Consider the following 23,525-nt stretch of genomic DNA (forward strand, 5'->3'; position numbering starts at 1 on the left):
TAGGTCAGGCAGAGTTCCTCCTAAGAGTCTAGCAGTGCAAGACCATTATCACAAGAAGAGACAAAAGCTAGAAGTAATTTCCATTTATCTCAAACATTCTACATTCTAGGTCCTTCAATTAGAGCAGAGTTTCTTAACCTCCTTTTGTGTTGCAGATACCCTTGGCATTCTGGGGAAGGCCTATGGACCCCTTCACAGAATTTTTTTAATGCATAAAATAGAATACATATGGTTATAAATGAAATAAACTGTTTTGAATATTTATCAAAAAATTTTTTTAAACTCCTGGATCCCAATAAGAACCCTGGAGTTACCTGAAAAAATACAGTTCTAATGTTTATTTACAACCTATTATGTCCAAACTAAGTCATTTGGCTGCTTTACCTTAAAGTCTACTCTGATCCTGTGGACTCCATCTGCTGGCAACTTTTGCTTGGAACTATTTCCATTGGAGAGGGTGTTGAGTATATTCAGAGTGCCATTCTCTTGTTTACTGACTGGAGGTGGTTTTTCCTAAAGAGTCAAGAGGTGGAAACAAAAACAAACCACAACTTCCTTGCCTACTTATCAGCACTACAGGGCATAAAAATTTTACAACAAAGCTTATCTGGAACCAAATGGAAAATTCCCAATGAGAATTTTGAAGGAAAAGGCAAAGGACTTTCATAGACACCCTTATTCTTTTTCTGAATCCATAAACTATCAAAGGAAAAGGAAAATGAAGGTAGATAAGGAAGAATAAAGTATTATAGACAGAAACTATGAAAGGACTAATTGCATAGATGAGAGAGCACAATTAAGCTAAGCAGGCTACAATATAGCAGATTCCTTGGGTAGTACCAGCAAGGAAAACTCCAAGGGGCAAACAAAGGATGAGTGAAAAACTGAGAAATGCTAAATCCTTGACCTAGATCTTTCCCTGATCTTTTAAAATCATGGGACCCAAAGAAGCAAAAATGTAAAATCATCTCTGAACCATATAAAGAGCCATAAAACAGGGTTACTATTCTAAAAAACAGTATGAATTACTGGAATGTAGAGAAACAAATAACACCTCACCTTTTCTTTTGGTTTCTGTTTCACAGGAATACTTGGGCGAGGAGCCACTTTTTTCGGCTTGATTTGCTCTGGTACTAGGAAATTAAGAATTATAAAATGTCAGGTGCTGCCAATTTTACAATCACTTCTAGATAACAATGACTACCCTAGATATGACTGCTTCACCTAGGAAATTTTTTTAATCTAAAAATGTTATAACTTTGAAAGAATCTGAGTAGGAAATTCAAGACAATCCCCCAAATTTGCTTCCTTTCCATTTATATTGTAACCATCCCACTTCAGGGCATCATATTTTCCTATCTGGACAATTAATTAGAATAGCCAGGTCCTAATTGGTCTTCCTGCTTCTAGTCTAACCACTTTTCTTTGAGTAATCTTCCTTATTCACTGCTCTGGCTAGACTCTTGCCATTCAAAAATTTTTAGTGGTTCCCCATTGCCTAAACTTCTAATGCTCACAGTCAAGCACTCTACAATCTATGCTCAACCTAATTTTCCAGCCTTATGAGATAACTACATCCCTTTAGGTAGACTGCATTAAAACCAAATCTAACCTCTCTCTTCCACACTAATTTTGCCTTTTTCCTGTTCCTGTGGTTTTTATTATGCATTCTTTTGTGCCTGGAATGGAATCCCTCTTTATCCCATCTAGGTATAGTGAGGTTCCTTCCTTTCTTTAAGGCCCAATTCAAATGCCACTTTATCCTTGCCCCTACCCCTATCCCCAGTTAAAAGTGATCTCTTCCCTCCTCAAATTTCTCATAGCACTTTGTCTGGATCTTTCCTTTGCACTTACCACAGTTTTTTTTTTCTCCTGTACCACAGTTATCTGTGTATTTGTGGTACATGTCTTATCCCCATTAGATTGTAAGCTCCTTGAAACCATGGTCTGTGTCGTATATATCTTTGAATCCCCAGCATCTAGCAAAATGCCTTATGAGTAGCAAGCACTTAATTATATTTATTACGTGTTGGTTGGGCAGAGAACACAAAGTAGCTGATTTTTCTGAACCCAGGACTTAAAATTACATAGCAATTTACATAGGGAACACATTTTAGGCTTTTAGTTGGTCTAACAACACCTTAGAAGAATACCGATGTCTTTAAATAAGCAGAGTTTTAGTTGGTATTTTTGACTTGGGGTAAGCAATTCCTTCTATCTTCATTTATTCACCTGATTCTGGAGGTGGTGGAGGTGGTGGAGGAGGTGGTGGAGGTGGTGGGGGTGGGGGTGGTAGCTGCTGCTTTTTCTTGGGCTCACTAGGAGTGGTCTTGGGAGCTTCCTTTTTTAGTGGTGCTGTGCTAGGTGGCTGTGGAGGAATGACCTGTACTGGCTGGGAGACCTGCTTGCCAGTCTTCCTAGAAGTAGCAGTGCTGGATTGTTTAGAATCAGCCCCTGGAGCAGAAACATTTCCATCCTCACTCTTTTCTTCCACAGGCTTTCGGGGGGGAGGTTCACTGCTTTTCTTTGGCGCATGATCCTCTCTTGCTGGTGGAGTTGTCTTCTGGCTAGGGTCCACAAGATTTTTTACAACATTGCTCTCTTTCTTTTCACTGGTCTTGGTCTTCTTCTCTTTCTTTTTCACAGCTAGTATAAGGAAAAAAGATCATATATAAATAATACACAGAGAATCTTAGAAATGTCATGCAGTCTTGCTTCTCTCAGTCAAAACTAGCCCTAAATGGCACAAGGGGAACTAGACATGATTTACACCTTTATAGGGGAAAGGAAAAAATTAATCATAAGATGTGCACACAAATACATAGCATTTTATTAGTAGAAGATGCTTTAAGATCTTGTTAACAGCTCTACCTTTAGCTTGCTTCTGCAGGTAAGCTTTGGAAGGCATCCATTGCAGGTTCTGGCATTTTCTCATCCTAGAGTAGCAAGAGATGAACCAGAAAGCAAGTTACTTTGAAAAGACAAACAGATAGTAGGAAGGTTAATCAAGAAAAGATCTATTAATTTGCTCTCAAGAACATCTGAACCAGAGAACCCCAAGTCTGCTTCAGGTTCACCAAGAGAAAAGTTTATTGTTAAGAGTGAAGAAAGGAGCTACTTGAATTCAAAAGGACAAAGTCATAGCTCAATTTAAATCTCAGTCCTCAAGAATCATCAGCTCCATTAATTTTCCTTGGAATTTAAAAGGTAAGCAAATCCCAGCCCATTTCTCCAACTCAGAACAGGTATTCACTGGGATAAATGTCCAGTTGCTGTATATGTTGTAGAAAGAATTGATATTCGGGTATTAGGTTTTAACCCTACATTATACAACTTGTATCATATAACTGAATTAGTAAACAATGCTGGCAATAAAATTTAGCACTACTCCCTTGTGAAAGAGTTAATTTTTAGTCATACTCTGAACACCAAATAAGCTGAGAACACATAAATAATAAATAAAACAGATTCTCTATTTGTCATTCTAATTCTACAAATATACTTCCTGACTTTTTATAACATGGCCTCTTCCTACCTTTCTAGTCTTCCACTTTATTCCCTTCTACAATCTAGCCATATAGACCTATACTGGCATTTCTCTAACATAACCTATACCTCCCCTATCTCTATGCCTTTATTCTGGCTATCTCCCATGCTCTGCCTCCTCATCTCCACATCTTAGAATCCCAGGCTCAAATATCACTTTCTTCAGGCCTTTCCCAAGTCTCACCAATACTAAGACCTTCCTCTCTAAGGTTACCTTCTAATTATTGTGTGTGAGTTTTTGTCTGTACCAAATGGTTTATTTGTTGTTTCTCCCAATAGAAAACAAGTTCCTTTTTCAGGCAGGACTTATTTTTGCCTTTCTTTGTATCTCCAGTGCTTAAGGTACCTGGCATAAACATTTAATGCTTTTTGATTGGCTTGTTTTGTAATCTTAATACTGCACTTATTTCATCTCCTTTTGTGTAATTTTGTCATTTCATTATTGCTGAGCTGTGGTTTGCTTGTCACTTCTTTCTGTTTTTATTAGAGGTGATATGGATATAATCCTTGCATAAAAACCAGGTAAAGCTGGGGCTATTGGCAGATTTTTTCCTAGAGACCAGATTTCTGAAAATGTGGATAATATAGGAGTTATCATAAGATAAATAGCTTTTGTATTATCAGAATCTATATGTTATTTCTCCTTGCTTTCAGACATTATTCAGGCTGGCAGTATCAATCCCAGAAATTTCTAATTTTAACTTTCAACATTATTTTAAAAATTCTCCACTGAAATCTTATTCCAATGTATCACTAATACATAAAGGTTACGCTGGGTTCATACACATGGATGGCAATCTCACAAAAGGGAAAGGTTTTGATTATAGGCACAGCAAGAGACTGTTACACCTGTTGTTAGAAGATCAACCTAAGTTTTGAGAGGCTCATTACAAGGCTGACCATAGGACGATATGTTTTCTAGTCACATACTATCTACCAAGATGTAGATAAACTGCAATCTGAATATATAAAGATCTATGAAGATCACTGTTATATACTGAAATATATATATGAAAATAACCCATAGAAGGGGATGAGATAGGTAAGGGTGGGGAGCGGAGAACGCAATTTTTATAGAATATACCCCAAATTTGCAGGATATAGCCTATATACACAACTAATTTACCATAAGAAAAATTAAAACAGCTTCAACTGACTTAATAAGTAACATTGTACATGTGATGTACATGTTGAATCTGTTTTTGTGAAACCATTCTCCTGCCCACTTCAAATCCAAGACTGTTCTCTACTCTTAAGAATAATGTCAAACAGGAGAGGCTAGGTGGTGCAGTGAATAGAGCACCAGCCCTGGAGTCAGGAGGACCTGAGTTCAAATCTGGCCTCAGACACTTAACACTTACTAGCCGTGTGACCTTGGGCAAGTCACAAAATAAAAAAGCAAGAATAATGTCAATCAACACCTCTAATTTTGCTTCATAAGATTCAAATCTTCAACCAATCTCCAACCCAAGTTTCAACACAAGCTTCAGGACCTTTTTGGCTCTGCCTAACAAAGATAAGACATACTCTTCTCCATTTAAAACCAGAGTCAAAGATGAAGAAATGCCTTTCACAGGACAGAGATGCAATCTTTGAAATAAAATACCCACTCACTTGCAGCATTGTTTCTTTATGTTTCGGCCACCAAATTTGGGCTTATCTAGGCAATTAGTACAGACACCACAGTCCTCAGGCACCTGACAGCCTGGGCACTGCCCACATCTCCTTGATCGCCGTCCCTTCTTCACTGGAGGTTCTTGAGGTGCCTTGTTCCTGGTGACAGGCTTAATTGGTTTGATAGGTGGAGCAAGAGGTTCAGCATCTTCTGAGCCGGCGATTGATGACTTGTCTGCCAAAGAAAGTGTATTAGATCTTACAAACTTTGTACTCTATCCCTAGGGATTGGGGTGTAATCTTTAAAACCCCTTAAAATGCATATTACTAGGAAACAGCCATTTTTTTACCATGTTTCAGAAAAACAAATATTTTATAATGACAAACAATTTAAATGGACAAATCAGAGCTTGCATGAAATAACATTATTTCAACTTTTAAATTTAATCAAGTCACTATTTTTTTTTGAAAGAAAGAGCCTCAAATGTGTGGATAAACTTCAGTTCTGGCAAAAGCACCAAGAGAACCACTAAAAGAAAAGCTTTTAATCAAGGGGTTGCTAATCTTTTTTGTGTCTTGGACTTCTTTGGCAGTCCTTGAAAGCTATGGAGCCCTGTCAGAATGAAGTTTTAAATGCATAAAATAAAATATATAAGATTACAAAGAAACCAATGATATTAAAATAGTTATACTTTAAAAAAAATCCTACAAGTTAATGAACTCAAGGTTAAGAATCCCTGATATAAGCTATAAAAATAAGATCAGCTTTCTAGAAATTTAATGTAATGACACAAAGGACATATTGTTACTCATTCCCAAGATTATTAACAATCAAATTGAAGTATCTGTTCACAGGTCCCACAATCAACATTCCTATACTTACCATCATTTCCCATGGAAGACAAAATCTTTTCTCGTTCTTCCCATGGTAAGGCACTCAGGGTGGGCATGTCATCAGGAAATACTGCTCGCTTTCGGCCAAGGGCAACAGCAGCCCTTCTACAAACATGTTTTATCCGGGGTCCTCGAACAGATGTCTCTGATGAATCACTTTCTTGACCCTTGATTTGAGATAAAGCAAGAAAAAGTAAGTACTTAAAATCTTTTAAATTCTACATTTATATTCTGAAACCAAACAAAGGAATAAAGAAAAAAAGGTAAAATCAAAGTGTAGCAGACAAATTTCTTATGACCTAGGATTAAAACAGATTTCCAAAGCTAATGACATGGCTCTTAATGGATTGGTTGTTTAAAAAAGCCAGCAGGCCAGAATGAAACACAGAACCTAAGTGGCCTCTAATCCTACAAGAGAAATCATTAAGTTAGCTAAAACTCAAGGTATCATAACTATATTACCTAACATTAGGTAACTAATATGACTAAAGTTTCTTACATTTCTAGGATCAATATTGAGGTATAAATGGAAAGACAAAAACAAACAAATGGATATGTGGATCAAGACTGAAATAGGAATTTTTCTGGGTTTAAGGAGGAGTCAAAATTACTAATTCAATGTATCCTATTACTCTAAGGCAGACTATTAAAGAGTAACTAGAATGGTGTCAGAGGTAAGTCTTAATCTCATTATAGGAACACCCAATTGGCAAAAGCCCTAAATGCAAAAAATGGTCCAAAACTGAAGGATGTTAAATCTAAAGGAGATCAGAAAGGTATGTTCTTGGCTATTCAAAGCCAGGCACAACTAATCATTCTTAGCCAGAGATACTAGCAATCATTCTGCTGAATTAAAAAAGTCTACTCCATCTTGAACTAACTTCTATAGTTTTTCTCCCCCTCAACTTCTGCTCAAGTGCTTCTTATTTAAATTTTTCAACCATCTGTTATCTGTTGCTATAATCATTACTCAGAGTAAGAAGAGACTCTCCTCTTTTCAGGTGTCACAATTATATTATTTTTACCGCAAAATACAACTTCAAAATTAAGTTTGTCTCATAGGCAAGACAAAAAGTATACCTGTGCTTTGGGCTGGTCAGCTTGCTTGAGAGTCTTGCTTTTCTCAATCTTATAAAGCTGGGCTTTGGCCTTTCTCAGAAGGCTGGCTACTCTCTTGTCAGCCACTGGAAGCTTGTCTGCCTGAGCCAACATGGAGCCAATGGAGGAAGTGGAATGTTTAACAGTGCTTGATGAAGAAGCAGAAAGGCAGAGTGCTTTCTCCTCCAGAGATGGTGCAGCAGGGGTAAGGTCCAAGTTGGTTTTATCAAGGCTTCCTTTCCCTTTCTTAACAAGTATTTTGGTTTTGACAGCTGTTGTATCCCCAAGAGCTACAGTGGCAATGTCTGTCCCAGGATCAAGTGATGAGGATTTCTTCCGCCCTGCAGCTTTTTTGGCGGAAGATGAAGTGGCAACATCTTCAACAACCTTCTCTTTGGAAACTCTACCTATGGGAAACAAAGCAGAGCTACTCTGAATTTCTGACCCCTTTTTCCTTTTTTCTTTCCTTGATTCCCGCTTGTTCTCTTTTTCCCTCTCCCGGTCTCTCTCTCTGTTTTTGTCCTTCTCCACACTCTTGTCAACATCTCGCTCTTTGGACAGTTCCTCAGTGGCCCTGTCTTTGTTTCTCCCTCTTTCTGTCTGAGAGCTCTGCGTGAACCAGGGGAAGAGAGGAGTAGGACTACTGGATGAGAATGGCTCTGCTGGAGTGCTAGTCTGCTTCCTTGGTCTCTGATTTTTCTCCGAAGATTCCCCAGACTGTGTCAGGGAATGGGAAGGAAAAGCAAAAGTTGGGTTTAAGGCACTAGTGGCAAGAGGACTAACAGAAATGCTTAATGAGGAAGAGACAGAAGATGGTGGGGTGAGAGGTGATAGCTCAGAAGTACTAAGCCTTCCACTTCTTGTCCTCATGGAATGAGAAGGAGATCTTGGTTCAGATCTGATAGGGCTGAACACCCTTCTTTTCCTTTTTCTATTAGATACCCCTGTAGATGAAGTTCCAGCAGATGCTCGATTACTAGGCAAAGTTACTGACTCAAAGATTCTGGAGTGGGCCTCACTCGGAGTAAATCTGGGAGCTCTTAGAAGAGGACTTCTTTTGTGTATATCAAACCTAGTTCCAGAATGGAGTGCTGAAAATAGTTGGGCTGGAGCAGTGGAACCAGATGTCGAAAAACCAGAAGCAAAGCCAACATCCTCAGGAGTCAGTGGAGGGGGTCGAAAGTTATCAAATATTGGTTTGCGGATAAGACCTTCTTTGGCATACTTTGCTGAGGAAAAGTACTGTGGCTCTGACCGAGAATGCTTTAGAGAGGTCCACCTGAATGTTGGTTCTCGTAAAATAGACTTTCGTTTCTCTTGTATGGGGGCAGCAGAGGCAGGCAAAAAAGGTGACGCTAAGGGTATTGTTGGAGGCATAAGCCAAGGTGTGTGGTCAGGAATACTGGAAGCTGGTTGTAGTGGTGGTGGTGGAGTAAGTAATGGTGGAGGTGGAGAGGAAGAGGTTTGTTGCTGGGGGGCACTTTGCAAGGTTGATAATTTCTTAGAAGCTCTAGACCCAAAGCTTCTCTCTGAGATTGAAAACCTTCTACTCCTCCTATCACTATTATCATTTTCTGGGGACTGAGAAATAGGTAATGGAGTATGTACATCAGGAGTATTACTCCGCTCTTCAGAAAGTGTCTGCATCTCCTCAGAGGCCTGAGAATCTGTGGATGTATCAACACTGGGACTACTAGATCGAGAAGAGTCTGAAGACATCTGAGAAGAGTGCTGCGAAGCTGCACTTGATTTTTCAGAGGATCCACAGGATGTAGCACTGAACCTACTGTTTGGTGTAGACTCTAGACGAGCAATTTTAATTGGAGGGTCATAATCTTCATCTTCAATAAACCGCCGAGGGGTTTTAATGATCCGTGAGGAGATAGCACTGACAACAGGCATGATGAACTGTCGGATGTTTTTGACCTGTGTTTTCACCTTTCTTCCTTGCAGCTGAGCTGCTTCTTTCTCAATCTTCTTTTGAGCTCCCTTTTTTGCCCTCTGCAAAAGTTGCTTAGCAATTGTTGCATCTGTCCTTTTGGTGGAAGGAATAATCCTAACAGGCTTAATCCTTCGAGGGCTTTGTCTGACAGCCGTCTTTTCTTCTTTTGTGAGTGGTGGTGTACCATCCTTCTCTTTCCGGACCCTTTGGGGCTTTTCAAGCTGAGAGTTAATGAGGGGTGCTGAATCTGTCTTTATCCGTTCTGATGATGGAGGCCTTCCTCTCCGTCGAACAATCTGTACCCCTTTCCTCCCAATCTGAAGCTTTCCTGTTTTAAACTTAGACTTGAGAGGGGAGAGTTTACCAGCTCTCAACTTTTTAATTTTTGCTGCTTGCTGAAATGTAGCAGAAGGTGTCCGTTTAATCTTTTTTAAGGTATCTTCTTTGCTCCCCTTTGATAAGTCTGATATGTCTTTTCCTTGTGATAGTTTGAATTTGACACTGCTAAGGGTTGGAGGTCTTCCTCTTCTCTTTTCTCCACTTTTAGAATCTTTCTTCTTTATTTTCTCTCCAGATTTAGTCTCTGGTTTGCTTAGAGGGGAAAACACAGGTGAAGAATCTGACAGGACAGCTGAATTTCGTTCAGAGATGCTTCTGGGTCTCCCACGAGGTTTTCGAGGACTAGATTTAACTGCGTAGAGAATCAAACAATGAAGAGCACACATTTAGATTTGTAGTTCCAAGTGACTGGCCTTAACTAAGTGTATATGAATTTAGCATAAGCCACGGATATGGAAAAGGACTCCACTTTATATTCTACCCCATTTGATTTTAATATCCAATAAAGCACTTTATTTTAGGTAAAAATTTTCCTTCTCAAAATTAACCTTAAGGAAATGAAGTAAAACAGCTTTTTACTTTTTCAAGTAAAAAGAAAATCAAAATAGCAACACATGTTTTCAATGTAGGAGGCTAGTTTTCCTGAAACTTCAGATAAGCAAGAGAAACATTTATTCTGAGAAGAGGATTTAAAAATCCATACTAATTCTAATTCTCCATATTCCAACATACCAAGTCCAAAATTTAAGGACATTTTTACACTGGCTCATAACAATTCTTTATTTGAAAATTTTATTTTTGAGTGAATTTGTTACTTATGTAACAATAATTAGATCAAGGGGCTGCAGGAAAGTTTTTTAAAAAAAATTCTATAATTCCTCCAGTTCTGTCATGAAAACATAAAAGTCAAGGCTTCTAGGATGCTCCAATCAACAACTTGTAGCCTATACAGTCTCTATTACAATACCTACAAAAACTTGTTCTACTGAAGCAAAATAATAATTTGCAAGACAGAAATATATTCAAAAGACACCAAAACAAGACCACTGAACTCAATGACACGTAATCTAATAAGGAAGTTAAGTGAAATGGCAAGTCCACTAATCTACTCTATTATGCTGAGGTTCTTGACCTGGCATGGTCAAACAACCATGCAATAAATTGTTAACTACCCGTTTAATATTATTACTGATATTGGTATCATTATTTTATATCATTAGCCATTAACTAAATCAGATTTATTTTAATCCAAAAGAAAAGACTTTGTCAATTTGGATTAGCCAAATCTGCCTATCAGAAGGAAGATTTTTTAAAAGGCTATTCTAGCTATCCATTTTCTAAAGCACTTCTTTTACAAACTAGTATTTTAAAAAAATTAATCAAGTGCTGCTATATCCTATCCTTTTCTTAGTCCAGCATAAATGAACATATTCCTGGATCTAAAATCTTTACTGATGGGATCCAAAAGAGATTTAACCTCTTCAGATGAACACCCATTAGGCTATAGAACTAACCTGTTTGAGTCCATACTGTTCTAGTTATTAAGCCTTCTAAATATAAATGCCTTTCTCACCCATTAACTCATGAGATTTTTCCCTACCTACAATAGATTAAAGGACTCAATCAAATCTAAACAACTATTAATCACAACTAAAATAATAAAAGTAGAAGATGGCAGGGAACTAGGTTTCACCTCTTAAATAAGAATTTCTTTCTATAGATTTCCATTTTAGAGAAAAAGTGACCTGACTTTCAGGGAAAAAGGTAACAAAAGAATTTAGAGGAAATGGACAGTTATTATGAAATATTAAAAGAAAATTCCTAGCCAGAAAAATATATACATGTCAAATTATGATTGTGACAGATTTGAACCTGACTACTCAGATAGCTTTGTTGGTCTCTACTTATTCTACTTAACTTTTTAAAAGGAACTCTTTAGATAAGACTATCAAAAAATGGAGACTCATTAAAATTCTTAGATCTCAATCATGAAATATTCAATCTCTGTTAGGCAAAAAATAAAATGGGAGAAAAGGAACCTGGGTACCAGTCCCAATTCTCCTACTAACTAGTTGTGGGTAACTTTGAGTATGTCAAATGCTATCTCTCAACTTCAATTTCCTCATCTGTAAAATATTTGGAATGAACAATCAGTATTGGTCCCTTTTTCAGATTGATAATTCTATGATTTTGTCATATATTGACTACTTCCTCTGAAAAGCCCCAATTATTAGGATAGCACTTAGATATATATGACTGTCATCTCCCTCACTCAACCACAAAATAGCTGAAGCATCACCATTCCAGATCTATTGTCTTGTTAATGTGCCTTCTAGGGAGCTTGTTGTTTGTATACTGATCATGACATTTCTGGATGAATTTCAAATGTTTAGTGAAAGGCAAGAAATGATTCTGTACCAGTAATCAACAATTTCATATTTAATGAGATTTTCTACCCATACAGAGCAAAAGAAAACCAAAGTACAGGAGGAATTACTAAAGGAGGTTGGGGAATCATTTCCAATGGACTATACTTCTTTTATTCACCTAACAGCACTGCAGAACCATTCAATATTACTTCAACTTTTGTTCCCAAAAAATAATTCTGAGCTTGCCAGCTGAAGTGTAAGAGCTCACGTCTGATTCTAGTTATTCCACTTGAGATCATGAAAAGTGTTTCTGATACAGGGAACTTCATTTCATTCCAATAGACTTACTGTTTGCCATATGCCCTGGACCAATAGTAAAGAATACTGATTTTACACATTTTAAGACTCAGAAATTGAACTTGGAATAAAGGATGGGATGGTAAAAGAACATTATGGGCTGCTAAATTTTTGTTTCTATCTACTACATGAGTATTTCAATAGTAAAAAAAAGTCTGCCTACAAAAAGCCACCCCTGAATTATTTTCACAGAAGAGCATTCCTTATATAAATCTAAAGATATTCTTGACAATCTTCTTTCTCCAACAGGCTACCATACCAATCAAGGCATACTTGCCACAGTCATATTTCATAGAACAAAGAATCTAATGAATTTGGCCTTGTAAAATATGTTGAAGCACTTAAGAAATAATAGTTCTTACATTGTTCTCTGGTCAGTATGAAGGATAGATACATATAGAAAGTTTAAAGGAGTATCTCTTAAAAGGCTTAGATTTTTAAAAGCAAGGTGAAACCACAAAAACCTGAGAGTCTAAAATTCAAACACACCATTTGCTTAGCTTGTCATACCTGAAGGAGACCTTGTAGGACTTCGAACTTTGACTTCTTCATCTGAGCCAAAACCTAAGAACTGCTCATCCTACAACAAAGGAAAATTATTTTAAAATCAGAAGTAATGGCATGAAATTTGAACATATCCCATAGAAGAGTCCAAATGAGACATAAGTTAACTTGGAAATAGAGCCACTGCACAATAATTATCATTATTTTAGGATGACACTTGAAAAATAACTAATAAAATATAAGTTACTTGAGGGCAGGGGGTGATTTCATTTTTGTCTTTGTACTTCTAGTGCCTTGTACATATTAGCTTTTTCATAAATGTTTGCTGAAACCAATAACTGTTATTGAAATAGAAGGACCCAGCAAGAGTCTTTGTTCCAGACAGATGGGAGCTATGTAACAATCAAACAATGCATTGAAACATCATCCTTAGTACATGATACCCATGGTGAAGTCCTGTATTTTAACCTAAGCATACAATCCAATCCAATAAACTACTTTAATTAATCCAGGTAAGTGAATCATTAAAATAGCAGAAAGAGCCAATCCTATTAAATTTACACAAATAAGTTTCAAAAGGACTAAGTCATACAAACATGTGTGTGCATGTGTATAAAAGGAATAAAATAAACATCAGTATCTCTCCTACTAAACACTGATAGACTGAAATTGCTATAACTGCCAATTCTATGACACAGGATTTGACAGCAGTAGTGGTGACTTCCACATTTGAGATGTGTAGATTCTCAACATTCTAGTTTTAAAATGCTTTGTGAGAAGAAATTTAATGGCAGAGGCAGCAGCATTTCTGGAAGGAATAATAAACTGACTGTATTGAGAATGAAATCATAGCAATAAAACAATAGCTTGAGGCCAACTTCTCATTTACACTCTTACAGTCAAAATGTATCAACTACTTTTGGATACCAAGGAATACACTCTCTGGTTTATCTAACACCGGCCAATGTTCAAGAAATGCAAAATATACCCTGTTTGGGCAAAATGATTAGAAATTCACCACTGACACTAGTGGTTAACAGATTTCTACAGACATAAAAGTTAACTTCTTGAGTCCAAAAATAAAAATATAATATGAAAAATAAAACAGGGAAGAGATAGGAGGAGTTTACTCAAGTTAATTTAAAGCCAAGAATTAGGGGCTGATTGGCTTAATTTTTCAAGTAGAAATATTTTATAAGATAAATTTAAACTTATAATTAGGAGGCTTATATATTATAAATACATAAATGTTTTCTAAGGAGCAAAGTAATTTTAGATGACGTCTCTGAAAAGCAGAAACATGGGTACTGGAACAGGGTTCTATATAAAGTATTTTTGCTCTAGGATTAAAAGAGTCCTAGGGAATAGTCTCACTTAAGAAATTTTCTGTTCCCTTACCATCACTTCCCTGAATTTCATACTCCTCACCATGAAGTGAAGGACTATGAGACTTTTTAGAACAATGATGGAATTGGGTAAGGTCATCTGGGCCTAAATCAGATGGCAACCTGAAGGTCTCTGGTGGTCATGGGACAAAAGATTTGATTGGCTCCATATTTTGTTTTTTAAGGTGTGGGAGAGCAAAAAACAACAATTATTTAAATTAAGACAATATGTAACATCTCCAAAAGGTTAAAATTCTTTTCAAAAAGTAGTCCTTTAACTAAATCCAAAAATTTTTTTACTTTTAAGAATGTTAAACTATGCTTAGTTGAAAACCAGAGTTTGTGTTATATATTCTAGGGTTATTTTTTGTTAGTTCCTATACTGATCACTAAATTTCTAACTTCAAATTTCTCATTGTGAACATTATTTTGATGAGAAAAAAAATCTATATTGTGATCTTCAAACCAGTCAATACATGTGGGGGGTCTACAAATAATTTGTGGATTGGTTTTAAATATTTCTACTCTCTGTTTAGTTGCAATATTTTTTTTTCTTTTTTAAAGCAATCAGGGTTAAGTAACTTGCTCAAGGTTACACAGCCAGTTATTTCTGGGTGTGATACTGAGTATCTGAGCCCAGATTTGATCCCCAGGTCATCCCGACACTGGAGCCGGTGCTCTTACTCGCTGAGCCACCTGGCCGCCACTAAGCAATTGGGGTTAAGTAACTTGCTCAAGGTTACACGTAGTTGTAATATTCTTAAAAGGAAACCAAAATCAAAAAGTACTAACACAGTGAAAATTATTAATGGTAATGATCTCACGAGAGGTAGTAGCTTAGTGCCAAGGCTAGAAAACTGGCCTCAAGTTCCATCTCTGACAAGCAGGAGGAACAACCTGGTGAAGTCATTTAAACTCTCAGAGCCCCAGGTAACTCTATGGCTATAAATTGCTGAAGAGTTTCCAATCTTCAATTCTAGGAGTTGTTCATCAGGCTAAATAACAGAAACAATTAAAAAAATTAATCCAAAGTGTTACTTTTGAAACAAAAATAGTAATATCAAAATCTCATGATAAATTACTTCAAAAGGCTGAAAAAATTTTAATTTTTACTCATATTGTTTATGAGTGTTTCATGTAATTGCCAGAAACTTTGTTCTATTAAGAATTTCATGGATAGGGGTGGCTAGGTAGCGCAGTGAATAGAGTACCGGCCTTGGAATCAGGAGGACCAGAGTTCAAATCCAGCCTCAGACACTTAACACAAAAACTAGCCATGTGACTTTGAGCAAGTCACTTAACCCCAATTGATAAGCAAAAAAAAAAAAAAAAAAAGAATTTCACGGATAAATAAAATTTTAATAGCCATTTAAAAGGATAGGATCCACAGCCTGACACAAACATAGCTTTTTATCCTGTATTTTCAGTTATCAGTAACATCATGTTTGTGTTCCAGAGTAAGTTTCTGATTTACATAGTTCTCCTTTTCTGCATTAAACTTATGGAACAATCTGCTTATTGATGAAAATCAGAGACACAGGAATTTTCCAATGATGACTAAAGAACATATTGCCAATTACATAAAATTTAGTACTATCAAGTGCTGCTATGGTAGGCGAACTGCTAAAAGCTATCTCTAACACTGATAAGGTAAGTGAAGTGTAACTTTCCAAAAAAGACACAAATGTACACCACAAATTTTAATAACAGACTTATGTCTGTCTTAATACTAAATTTAAATTCTAAACATTAAAAAGATGCCGTCAGTTCAGTTAGCTGTACTCCAAAATAAGTATACTACTGGACTGTTAAACTCTAAGTTAGCTAACTTGGTTTTTAAAAAAATTTGCTAGTCATTCAAAGTTGAAAGGAAGAAAAGCATTAATTCTTTTTTCCTTCTAATGCTGGGGTAGGGAGGAAAAAAATCATTAAAGACTATTTTTTCTACAAGGAGCTTTTCTTTCACCTGAATTATCAGCTGGCTTCTTGAAACAGGTTAAAAAAAAATCTTGGTTTGAAGAATCCACATCACTTAACTAAAAACAAAAGTTATTGTTATGATAAAGACCTCAAGCCTATTAAACAAAGAACTTCCAATTTTATTCCAGGTCTTTAAAATCAAGGAAAGTCATGAGATTAATGCAAAAGAGAAAAATATATAAAATGTACTGAGGCAAGAATTCACCCTACAATGAGCAAAAGGCCTCTCATCTCTCTCCTGCTACACCCCAGAACCCTTTCAGGGTAGCAGTTACCAGAAAGATGTAAACAATGTACTAGTAATGGCTCTCTAGGACTTCATAATGTACCAAAATTGACAAAAAAAGGACGAGTAATGAAGTTATCAATGTTTGGCACAACGAAACATACTACTTACTGTGCTTCAATAACCCTGAAATTGGAGCTAAGGAAATGTCACAGCTACACAAAATCAGGGTATGATTGGGAACTGGGTTCAAAGAATCATTTCTTACATATAGTTGTGCCCTCAATAAGGTATCCTCTGACAATTCCAGAACAAAGTAAAGGCAAGAACCACTAGAACTCATTACTTCACAGACCAAGACTAGATCACTAAGTTCTTAGACATCTTGCTACCAAAGATAAAAATAATACTCTGAGATAAAACGTATATTTATTTTTAAAAATTAATCATTATAAGTAACTGAGTGTTTGGTAAATTATTTCAGTTATGCTACGTTTGCTTTATCTTCAAAGCCTTTCATTTGGGGGTAAATGTTGAAACTACTGAATTATTTCAAATTCCTTCCATTTAATTACCTCTAATCTTTGGGAAGTTATAGATATTATAGAACAATTCCCAGGATATCTTTTCCATATGCATTTTTCTTTAGAACTATCTTACAATTTTAAAAAAAATTTAATTTTTTTAATCAGAATTTTAGTGTTGATTCAAAGTGATAGGCTGTAAATGATGAAGTAACACTTTTTTTCATTGAAGAAAATCTGGATTAAGTCATGACATATGAATATATTCATTGATAAATTATTAGGATAAAATATCAAAGATTCTTGTTAGAAAAAAGTTATACATTCTCAAAATCTGCTTTACAAGATTCTTAAAACATATCCTTTCTTATGCAGAGCTATTATTTTTAAATACCAATTAAGGATAAAAACATATGGTTTTTATTTATGGATAAACAATGTGCCTACAGAGGTTACTCTAACACTGTAAGCTGAAGAGAGGATACTGATCTTCTTTCATAGAGGAAGTTCATTAGAAGGAGATCCTTCCACCAATGAAATTATAGGTCTGGTTAAAAAAAAAGTTTGTGTATAATTCACATTATCTGCCCCCGAAACTGAGATAATAATTCTAGTTTTAATTTTATTTAGATTAATTCTATGAAAAATGAACCAGAATTAGATCAATCAATTTTTTAAAAAGCCAAAAACGTTCATTAAGTACCTACCATAATCTAAGCACTGTGAATACAAAGTAAAGCACTCCGCCCTCAAAGATCTCACATTCTAATGAAGGAGACAACATGCAAAAATAACTGTAGGGGCGGCCAGGTAGCACAGTGAGTAAGAGCACCGGCCCCAGAGTCGGGATGACCTGGGATCAAATCCAGGCTCTGATACTTAGCACCACACCCAGAAATAACTGGCCGTGTAACCTTGAGCAAGTTACTTAACCCCAATTGCTTAAAAAAAAAAAAACTATATATACAACATATACAGTGTAAATGAGAAATCTCAGAGGGTTGGCAATAGCAATGAGAGAGGCCTCTGTTACAAAGTGAGATTTGAACTATGTAAGAAAATTACCCTGAAGCTAGGAGCGCGAAGAGAGTATTACAAGCTCCCAATAATAGTACAAAAACAAAAATCAGACAGTCTATGCTTTCTTTAAGAATGTTGTTAGCTCAGGCTCATTACAGGGGTTTTGCCTTTTGAGCTGATCAAAGTACCGCCCAGCTATATTTTTGGTACTAATACTTAGATACCCCATTAGAGTATAAGCTACTTGAGGGCGAGGACCATGTTCTAACCTTTCTCTGACTCCCTCACTGAGCCTGACACATAAGCAAAGGCTTATAATCAATTATTTTTGACTGACTTACATATCACTTAAACATCCTGTGTAAGCCAGAGCCTCTAGAAAGAAGGACTGAATCCATTAGTATTCTCAACAAATCAACCAGGACAAACTAATGATAAAAGTTCACTATGAAGGGACAGTTTCAAAGGCATCTATCAGACTCTAATCTTTGAACTGTAACATAAAATACTATTCATGGAAAACTATCCTCCTGCCCTTTAGTACTATAATTATGCATTAATTCAGTGTTAGAAATCAAAGGGAGTTCAGGTAATCTAAACCTGAATCATTTTTGTAGTGACTAGAAGGAGTGCTACCTCAAAATATAGATTGTAATTATCAAGAAGCTGGTACATTTTTCATTAAAATCTTTCTATTCTCTCTACCCACTGTCCCCTAGAGACGTAAAGGAATGCACTAAAAAATTAACTCCAACATTTTCAAATGGAAGAATTATTATGAAATAAAAATACCACAGAATAGTCCCCACAGACCCAAAGACCGTTAATCATTAGAGGTGAGGGTACTATTATATATACACAAAACTTGTTTCCTATTTTCACTTTAGAACATGCCTAGGTGAAAAGAAGGAAAAAACTCTCCTTTTAGCTCTTCATCCAGATTTTTTCTTGAAGTTTAAATTCATTCACCTCAAACTCCTGACCACCAAAGAAGCTATTAAATAGTTCATTAAGTAGCTTCCATAGCTACCCAGCATACCCTGTCCCAATCCTGGTACTAAATGGGATGAGTGAAGAAGCAAAACATAAGACTATACCAAATACACACAAGACCCATGTCCCCCGTTCCTCTTCCTAAAACCTTTATTTCCCTGCAAAGAATGGAATTCTACAGAACTTTGGGGTTCAGAACTTGGTGAGCCAAAGGAGAAAAATTCTCAGTCTCTCTTTTCTGAAGTTAACTTATTAGTTCTCTTTGAACTAAAAGAAGAGAGAAATGTCAGCATATCTTTCCAAAGATCCAAATCTTGAAAAAGTAACAGTTTACAAATGCAAAAATAATATCACTCTAATCGAGGCATGTGGGAATAATATTAAACATAAGATAAGACCAAAACTATGCCTAGTATTTTTTTCCTATCACCCTTTTAAAAATTCACTTTTTACTCATTTAACACATTTACTGGATATCTACTGTTTAAAGCTTTTTTGGGGTGCTAAATGATATCTACAAAATACCGACAGGTCATATAGTTCAAAACAAGCTCAAAACAAAGAACAGATACTCTTGAAACTCATAGGTATACTGTGCATCTTAATAGCTATAGTTAAAAAACAGTAACATTTCCCTTTTGGGAATTTATCTCACAGCAAGAAATCAGTATTTCTGGCATATTTCCCTTTATAGCTATATTTATGAAATGCTTTTTACTAGACCCAAATCTTTGCAATAGTTAATGATGTTCAAACATAATTGAGATTATTTAAGAAGCAAAAAGACTGGAAAGATTATAGAAGAAACAAAAATACTGAAATTATTTAAGGTCAATATTTATCAAATACCTATATTATATACAGTACTAGACACTTGAGAGAGGATTGCAAAGAATAAGTATGGTCCTAATTCTTAAACTCCAATTGCTGGGGAAGACATAATTAATGAAATGAGCTGTGAATAACAATACAAAATTTCATCAGATGCAATTTAATATACTATATATACACAATATATAATAATATACTCTAAATTAAATACATATGTGCTGAAGAGATGCACAGAAAAGAAATAATTACAGTAGAATGGAGTTAACCTAGGAAGACTTTCTGGAGACAATGAATTTTAAGCCAAGGCTTGAAGGAAATGTTAATAACAATAACTGACATTTCTATAGCATTTTAAGGTTTAAATAAAGTTCTCTATGTAATTAACATGACATGGTCATGAAGAAGAGGAATGTATTCAAGGTAGAAAAAAAAAATGAAGCTGCTAAAGAAGGGAAGTAGGAATCAGCAAATCCCAATTGGCCACACTGAAGTGGACAGGTAATAAGGGAAGAAAGAACAGTGGCTTATATATAGAAGGCATTTAGTCTGTTGAATTAACCTGGAAAAGAACAGGAAAAGGCGTTTATAAAGTGTTTTCAACTCTAGAAGGTCAGAATGACATTATTCTTCTTAGAAAGAGGGAACTAGTATGGGGGAAAGGAAACAGGAATAAGCATTTACATAGCACCTTTGCCAACCACTGTGTTAAAACACTTTTTACAAATCTCATTTAATTCTTACAACCCTGTGAAGTAGGTGCTATTATTATCCCCATTTTATAGATGAGGAAACTATATAATGAATTTTAAGTGACTTGCTCAGGGTTCCACAGTTAGGAAGTGTTTGCTGCTGAATGTTAATTCAAATCTTATTGACTCCAGGTCCAGCTCTCTATATGCTGCACCATCTAGCTTCCTGTCCTACTGCTTTAAAAAAAAATTAGCACTATTACTTCCCAATAACCTCGTCCCATCCCACAAAGATGTTCCCTTATAACAAAATACAGTTAAGCAAAGAAAATCAACACATTATACCTCTTTTAGTACCCAGTCTACTACTACCTCTCCTATCACAGGTTCCCAAGCACAGAAAAAACATGATAATGTTTGATGAATATTACTCTAGATATCGTACATATGAATAACTGGAGGGACAGACCTGGAGTTGACCAGATAAGAGGTCACTGTAATAATCTAAGTTTCAACAGTCTCCTCCCCCCAACCCTTTTTGGAAAGGAACTACAAAGGACAAATATTGAGTCAGACATCTCATTTTATTAAAAATAATAGATTCTCAAGAAGAATCAATTCAACAAGAATTTATTAGGCACATGGCACTGTACTAGGCTCTAGGAGATTCAAAAATGAAACACATGGTTCCCGACCTTTAACATTTTACAATATAATAGAAGAGGTAAGAGTTCCACAAATAATAATACAAATTAGACTATTGTAGGCAAATAGGATTTTGTTGTTGTTGTTTTTTAAAGTATGAGAGCTAAGGAGGGGGAGATAACTTCTAGCTGGGAGAAGTCAGAAAATACTTTATAGAGGAAATGGCACTTAAGTGGGATTCTGAAGGACAGAAAGGATTTTCAAATGGCAGTGACTGGAGGAATGCTTTCCAAACATAGAGGACAATGAAAAATGTGGGAAGAGATAATAAGAAAACAGTCTAATCCAGTATGAATTTACAGGAAACTTCAAAGAATCTCAAAACAACATAGCATCTATTTTTTTAGCTTTTTTTTTTTCCCATGAGATATTTCATATTGCCTTCTATTCTTTCATTTGTTTGGATCTGTTTAACAGCATCTTGATTTCTCATAAAGTCATTAGCTTCCATTTGCTCCAATCTAATTCTGAAGCAATGATTCTCCTCAGGGAGCTTTTGAGATTCTTTTTCCATCTGGCAAATTCAGCTTTTTAAGGCATTCTCCTCATTGCCTTTTTGAGCCTCTTTTGCCATTTGAGTTAGTCTATTTTTTAAGGTGTGTTTTTCCTCAGTCAGGCTGTTGACTCTCATTTCATAATTTTCTTGCATTGTTCTCATTTCTCTTCCCAATTTTTCTCCACTTCTCTTATCTGCTTCTTAAGGTCCTCTATGGCCTGTAACCAGCTCATATTTTCCTTAGAAGCTTTTGGTGCAGGAGTTCTGACTTCACTGTCTTCCTCCTGTTCCATGCTTTGCTCCTTTTTGTCCCCAAAATAGGAGGCTAATGTTGGAATCTTCTGTCTGCTTTGTTTCCTTTGCCTGGTCATGTCGCCCCTCATCACTTGACCCTTGGGCTTTCTGCCACGGTAGGACTCTGCCACCAGACAGGGGAGTTTTAGTCCCAAATGCTGGGGTTTTCTCAGCTGCCGGAGGTATTAGATGGGTGCCCTCTCTCAGGCCTCCACACACTCTGGCAAGCTGGATACATGCCCCAAGACCTCCACCCTAGACTGCAATCCAGATCCAAACAGGTTAAAGCAAGAGCGATTATCCCTCAGACTGGTGCTTGGTCCCCCTACATTCTGCAGGCCAGGAGCTGAAGCTATTACATGGCACAGGCGGGCTCAGCGGCATCTCACACCACGGGCAAAAGCTGACAGGGCTGGGCTTGGCTTCCGGACTGCCCTGCATGGGCCAATTCCTGCCAGGCTGCTGGGCTGTCCTTAGTGGGAGGTTAGCTTCTCTGTGTCATTTTGTGGGTTCTGCAGCTCCAAAGTTTGTTCAGAGTCCCCTTTTTATATTGTTTGGGGAAGGTGGAAGCAGGAGCCGCTCAGAGGTCATGCTTCTACTCTGCCCATTAGCTTTTTTTTTTTTTTTTAAAAAGCAGAACTCACATATAGCTCTTGTAATGTTAATTCTGAATTATAACTTCAAAGTATAAATATCTACATTAACCTTTTTTTTTTTAGCATTTTACAATTTTAAAAATGCTTTCATATATACACATTACCTCATGTGACCCTCACCACAGCCCAATAAAATCAGGCAGGGCAGATATCCTGATTTTAAAGATAAAGAAACTGAGATTCAGCGGGTAACTGATTTGCTAAGGTATGTCCTAATGGCAGGACTTGAACCCAAGTCTACTTATTTACAATATAAAATTCCTTCTGCTACATTATGTCACAGATTTCCAAAAGTATCTTGCAAATACAATTTTATTATAATAGAAATTCCTTGCCGTATTTTAATTCTTTCAACTCTCTAAAAGGTGCCCCAATCAGACTCTTAGACATCTTAGTGCCAAGTTATTCCTAATTTCTTTGTCTCCTCATTTCTCATTGTATCATTTGAAACTGTTCTCCTGGAGAAAGTTCAGCCATGATGATAATAGCATTTACATAGTGCTTTAAGGTTTGCAAAGCACCTTACAAATATTCTCAGTTTATTCTCACCTCAACTTTGAGAGGTAGGTGCTATTATTTTCATTATATAGATGAGGCAGGCAGAGGTTAAATGACTTGCCTGAGGTCACACAGGCAGGCAGTGTCTGAGGCTATGACCCACAAAAACGGTTATTTATTCAAGTACAATTTAACAGCACCAACTGCATGAAGATGCCACTACAATCCCTGCACATGACTGATTAGCAAAGCAGTTAAGAAAGTTTATGCAAAAATGGGAAAAGGACACACATGTACAAATATATTTATAGCAGCTCTTTTTGTAGTGGCCAAGACTTGAAAACTGAGGAATTGGGGAGCTGAGGAATCAATTGGGGAATGGCTGAACAAGTTGTGGTATATGAATATAACAGAATACTACTGTGCTATAAGAAATGATGAGCAGGCAGATTTCAGAAAAACATTGGAAAGACTTACATGAACTGATGCTAAGTGAAGTGAGCAGAACCAGGAGAATATTGTACACAGTAACAACCACACTGTGTGATGACTAACTTTGATAGAC

General features: G+C 36.4%; 1 protein-coding gene across 4 annotated transcripts in view; it reads right to left on the reverse strand.

Moving 5' to 3' along the window:
- Positions 1-23,525, reverse strand: part of KMT2A (lysine methyltransferase 2A) — a 90,943-nt gene that overhangs the window by 45,293 nt on the left and 22,125 nt on the right. For all 4 annotated transcript variants that reach the window (XM_069066670.1, XM_069066669.1, XM_069066668.1 and 1 more), the window contains 8 exons: positions 12,670-12,739; positions 7,135-9,785; positions 6,044-6,221; positions 5,161-5,395; positions 2,872-2,936; positions 2,233-2,646; positions 1,060-1,133; positions 385-513 (listed from right to left, as the gene is read on the reverse strand). In XM_069066670.1, coding sequence (XP_068922771.1) covers positions 385-513; positions 1,060-1,133; positions 2,233-2,646; positions 2,872-2,936; positions 5,161-5,395; positions 6,044-6,221; positions 7,135-9,785; positions 12,670-12,739 — 3,816 coding nt within the window. The remainder of the gene's footprint in view (positions 1-384; positions 514-1,059; positions 1,134-2,232; positions 2,647-2,871; positions 2,937-5,160; positions 5,396-6,043; positions 6,222-7,134; positions 9,786-12,669; positions 12,740-23,525) is intronic.

The sequence above is a fragment of the Petaurus breviceps genome, unplaced genomic scaffold (assembly GCF_028583685.1).
Source record: "Petaurus breviceps papuanus isolate PSGF00001 unplaced genomic scaffold, PetGlider_PUasm1.0 90723, whole genome shotgun sequence".
Taxonomy (NCBI): Eukaryota; Metazoa; Chordata; class Mammalia; order Diprotodontia; family Petauridae; genus Petaurus; species Petaurus breviceps.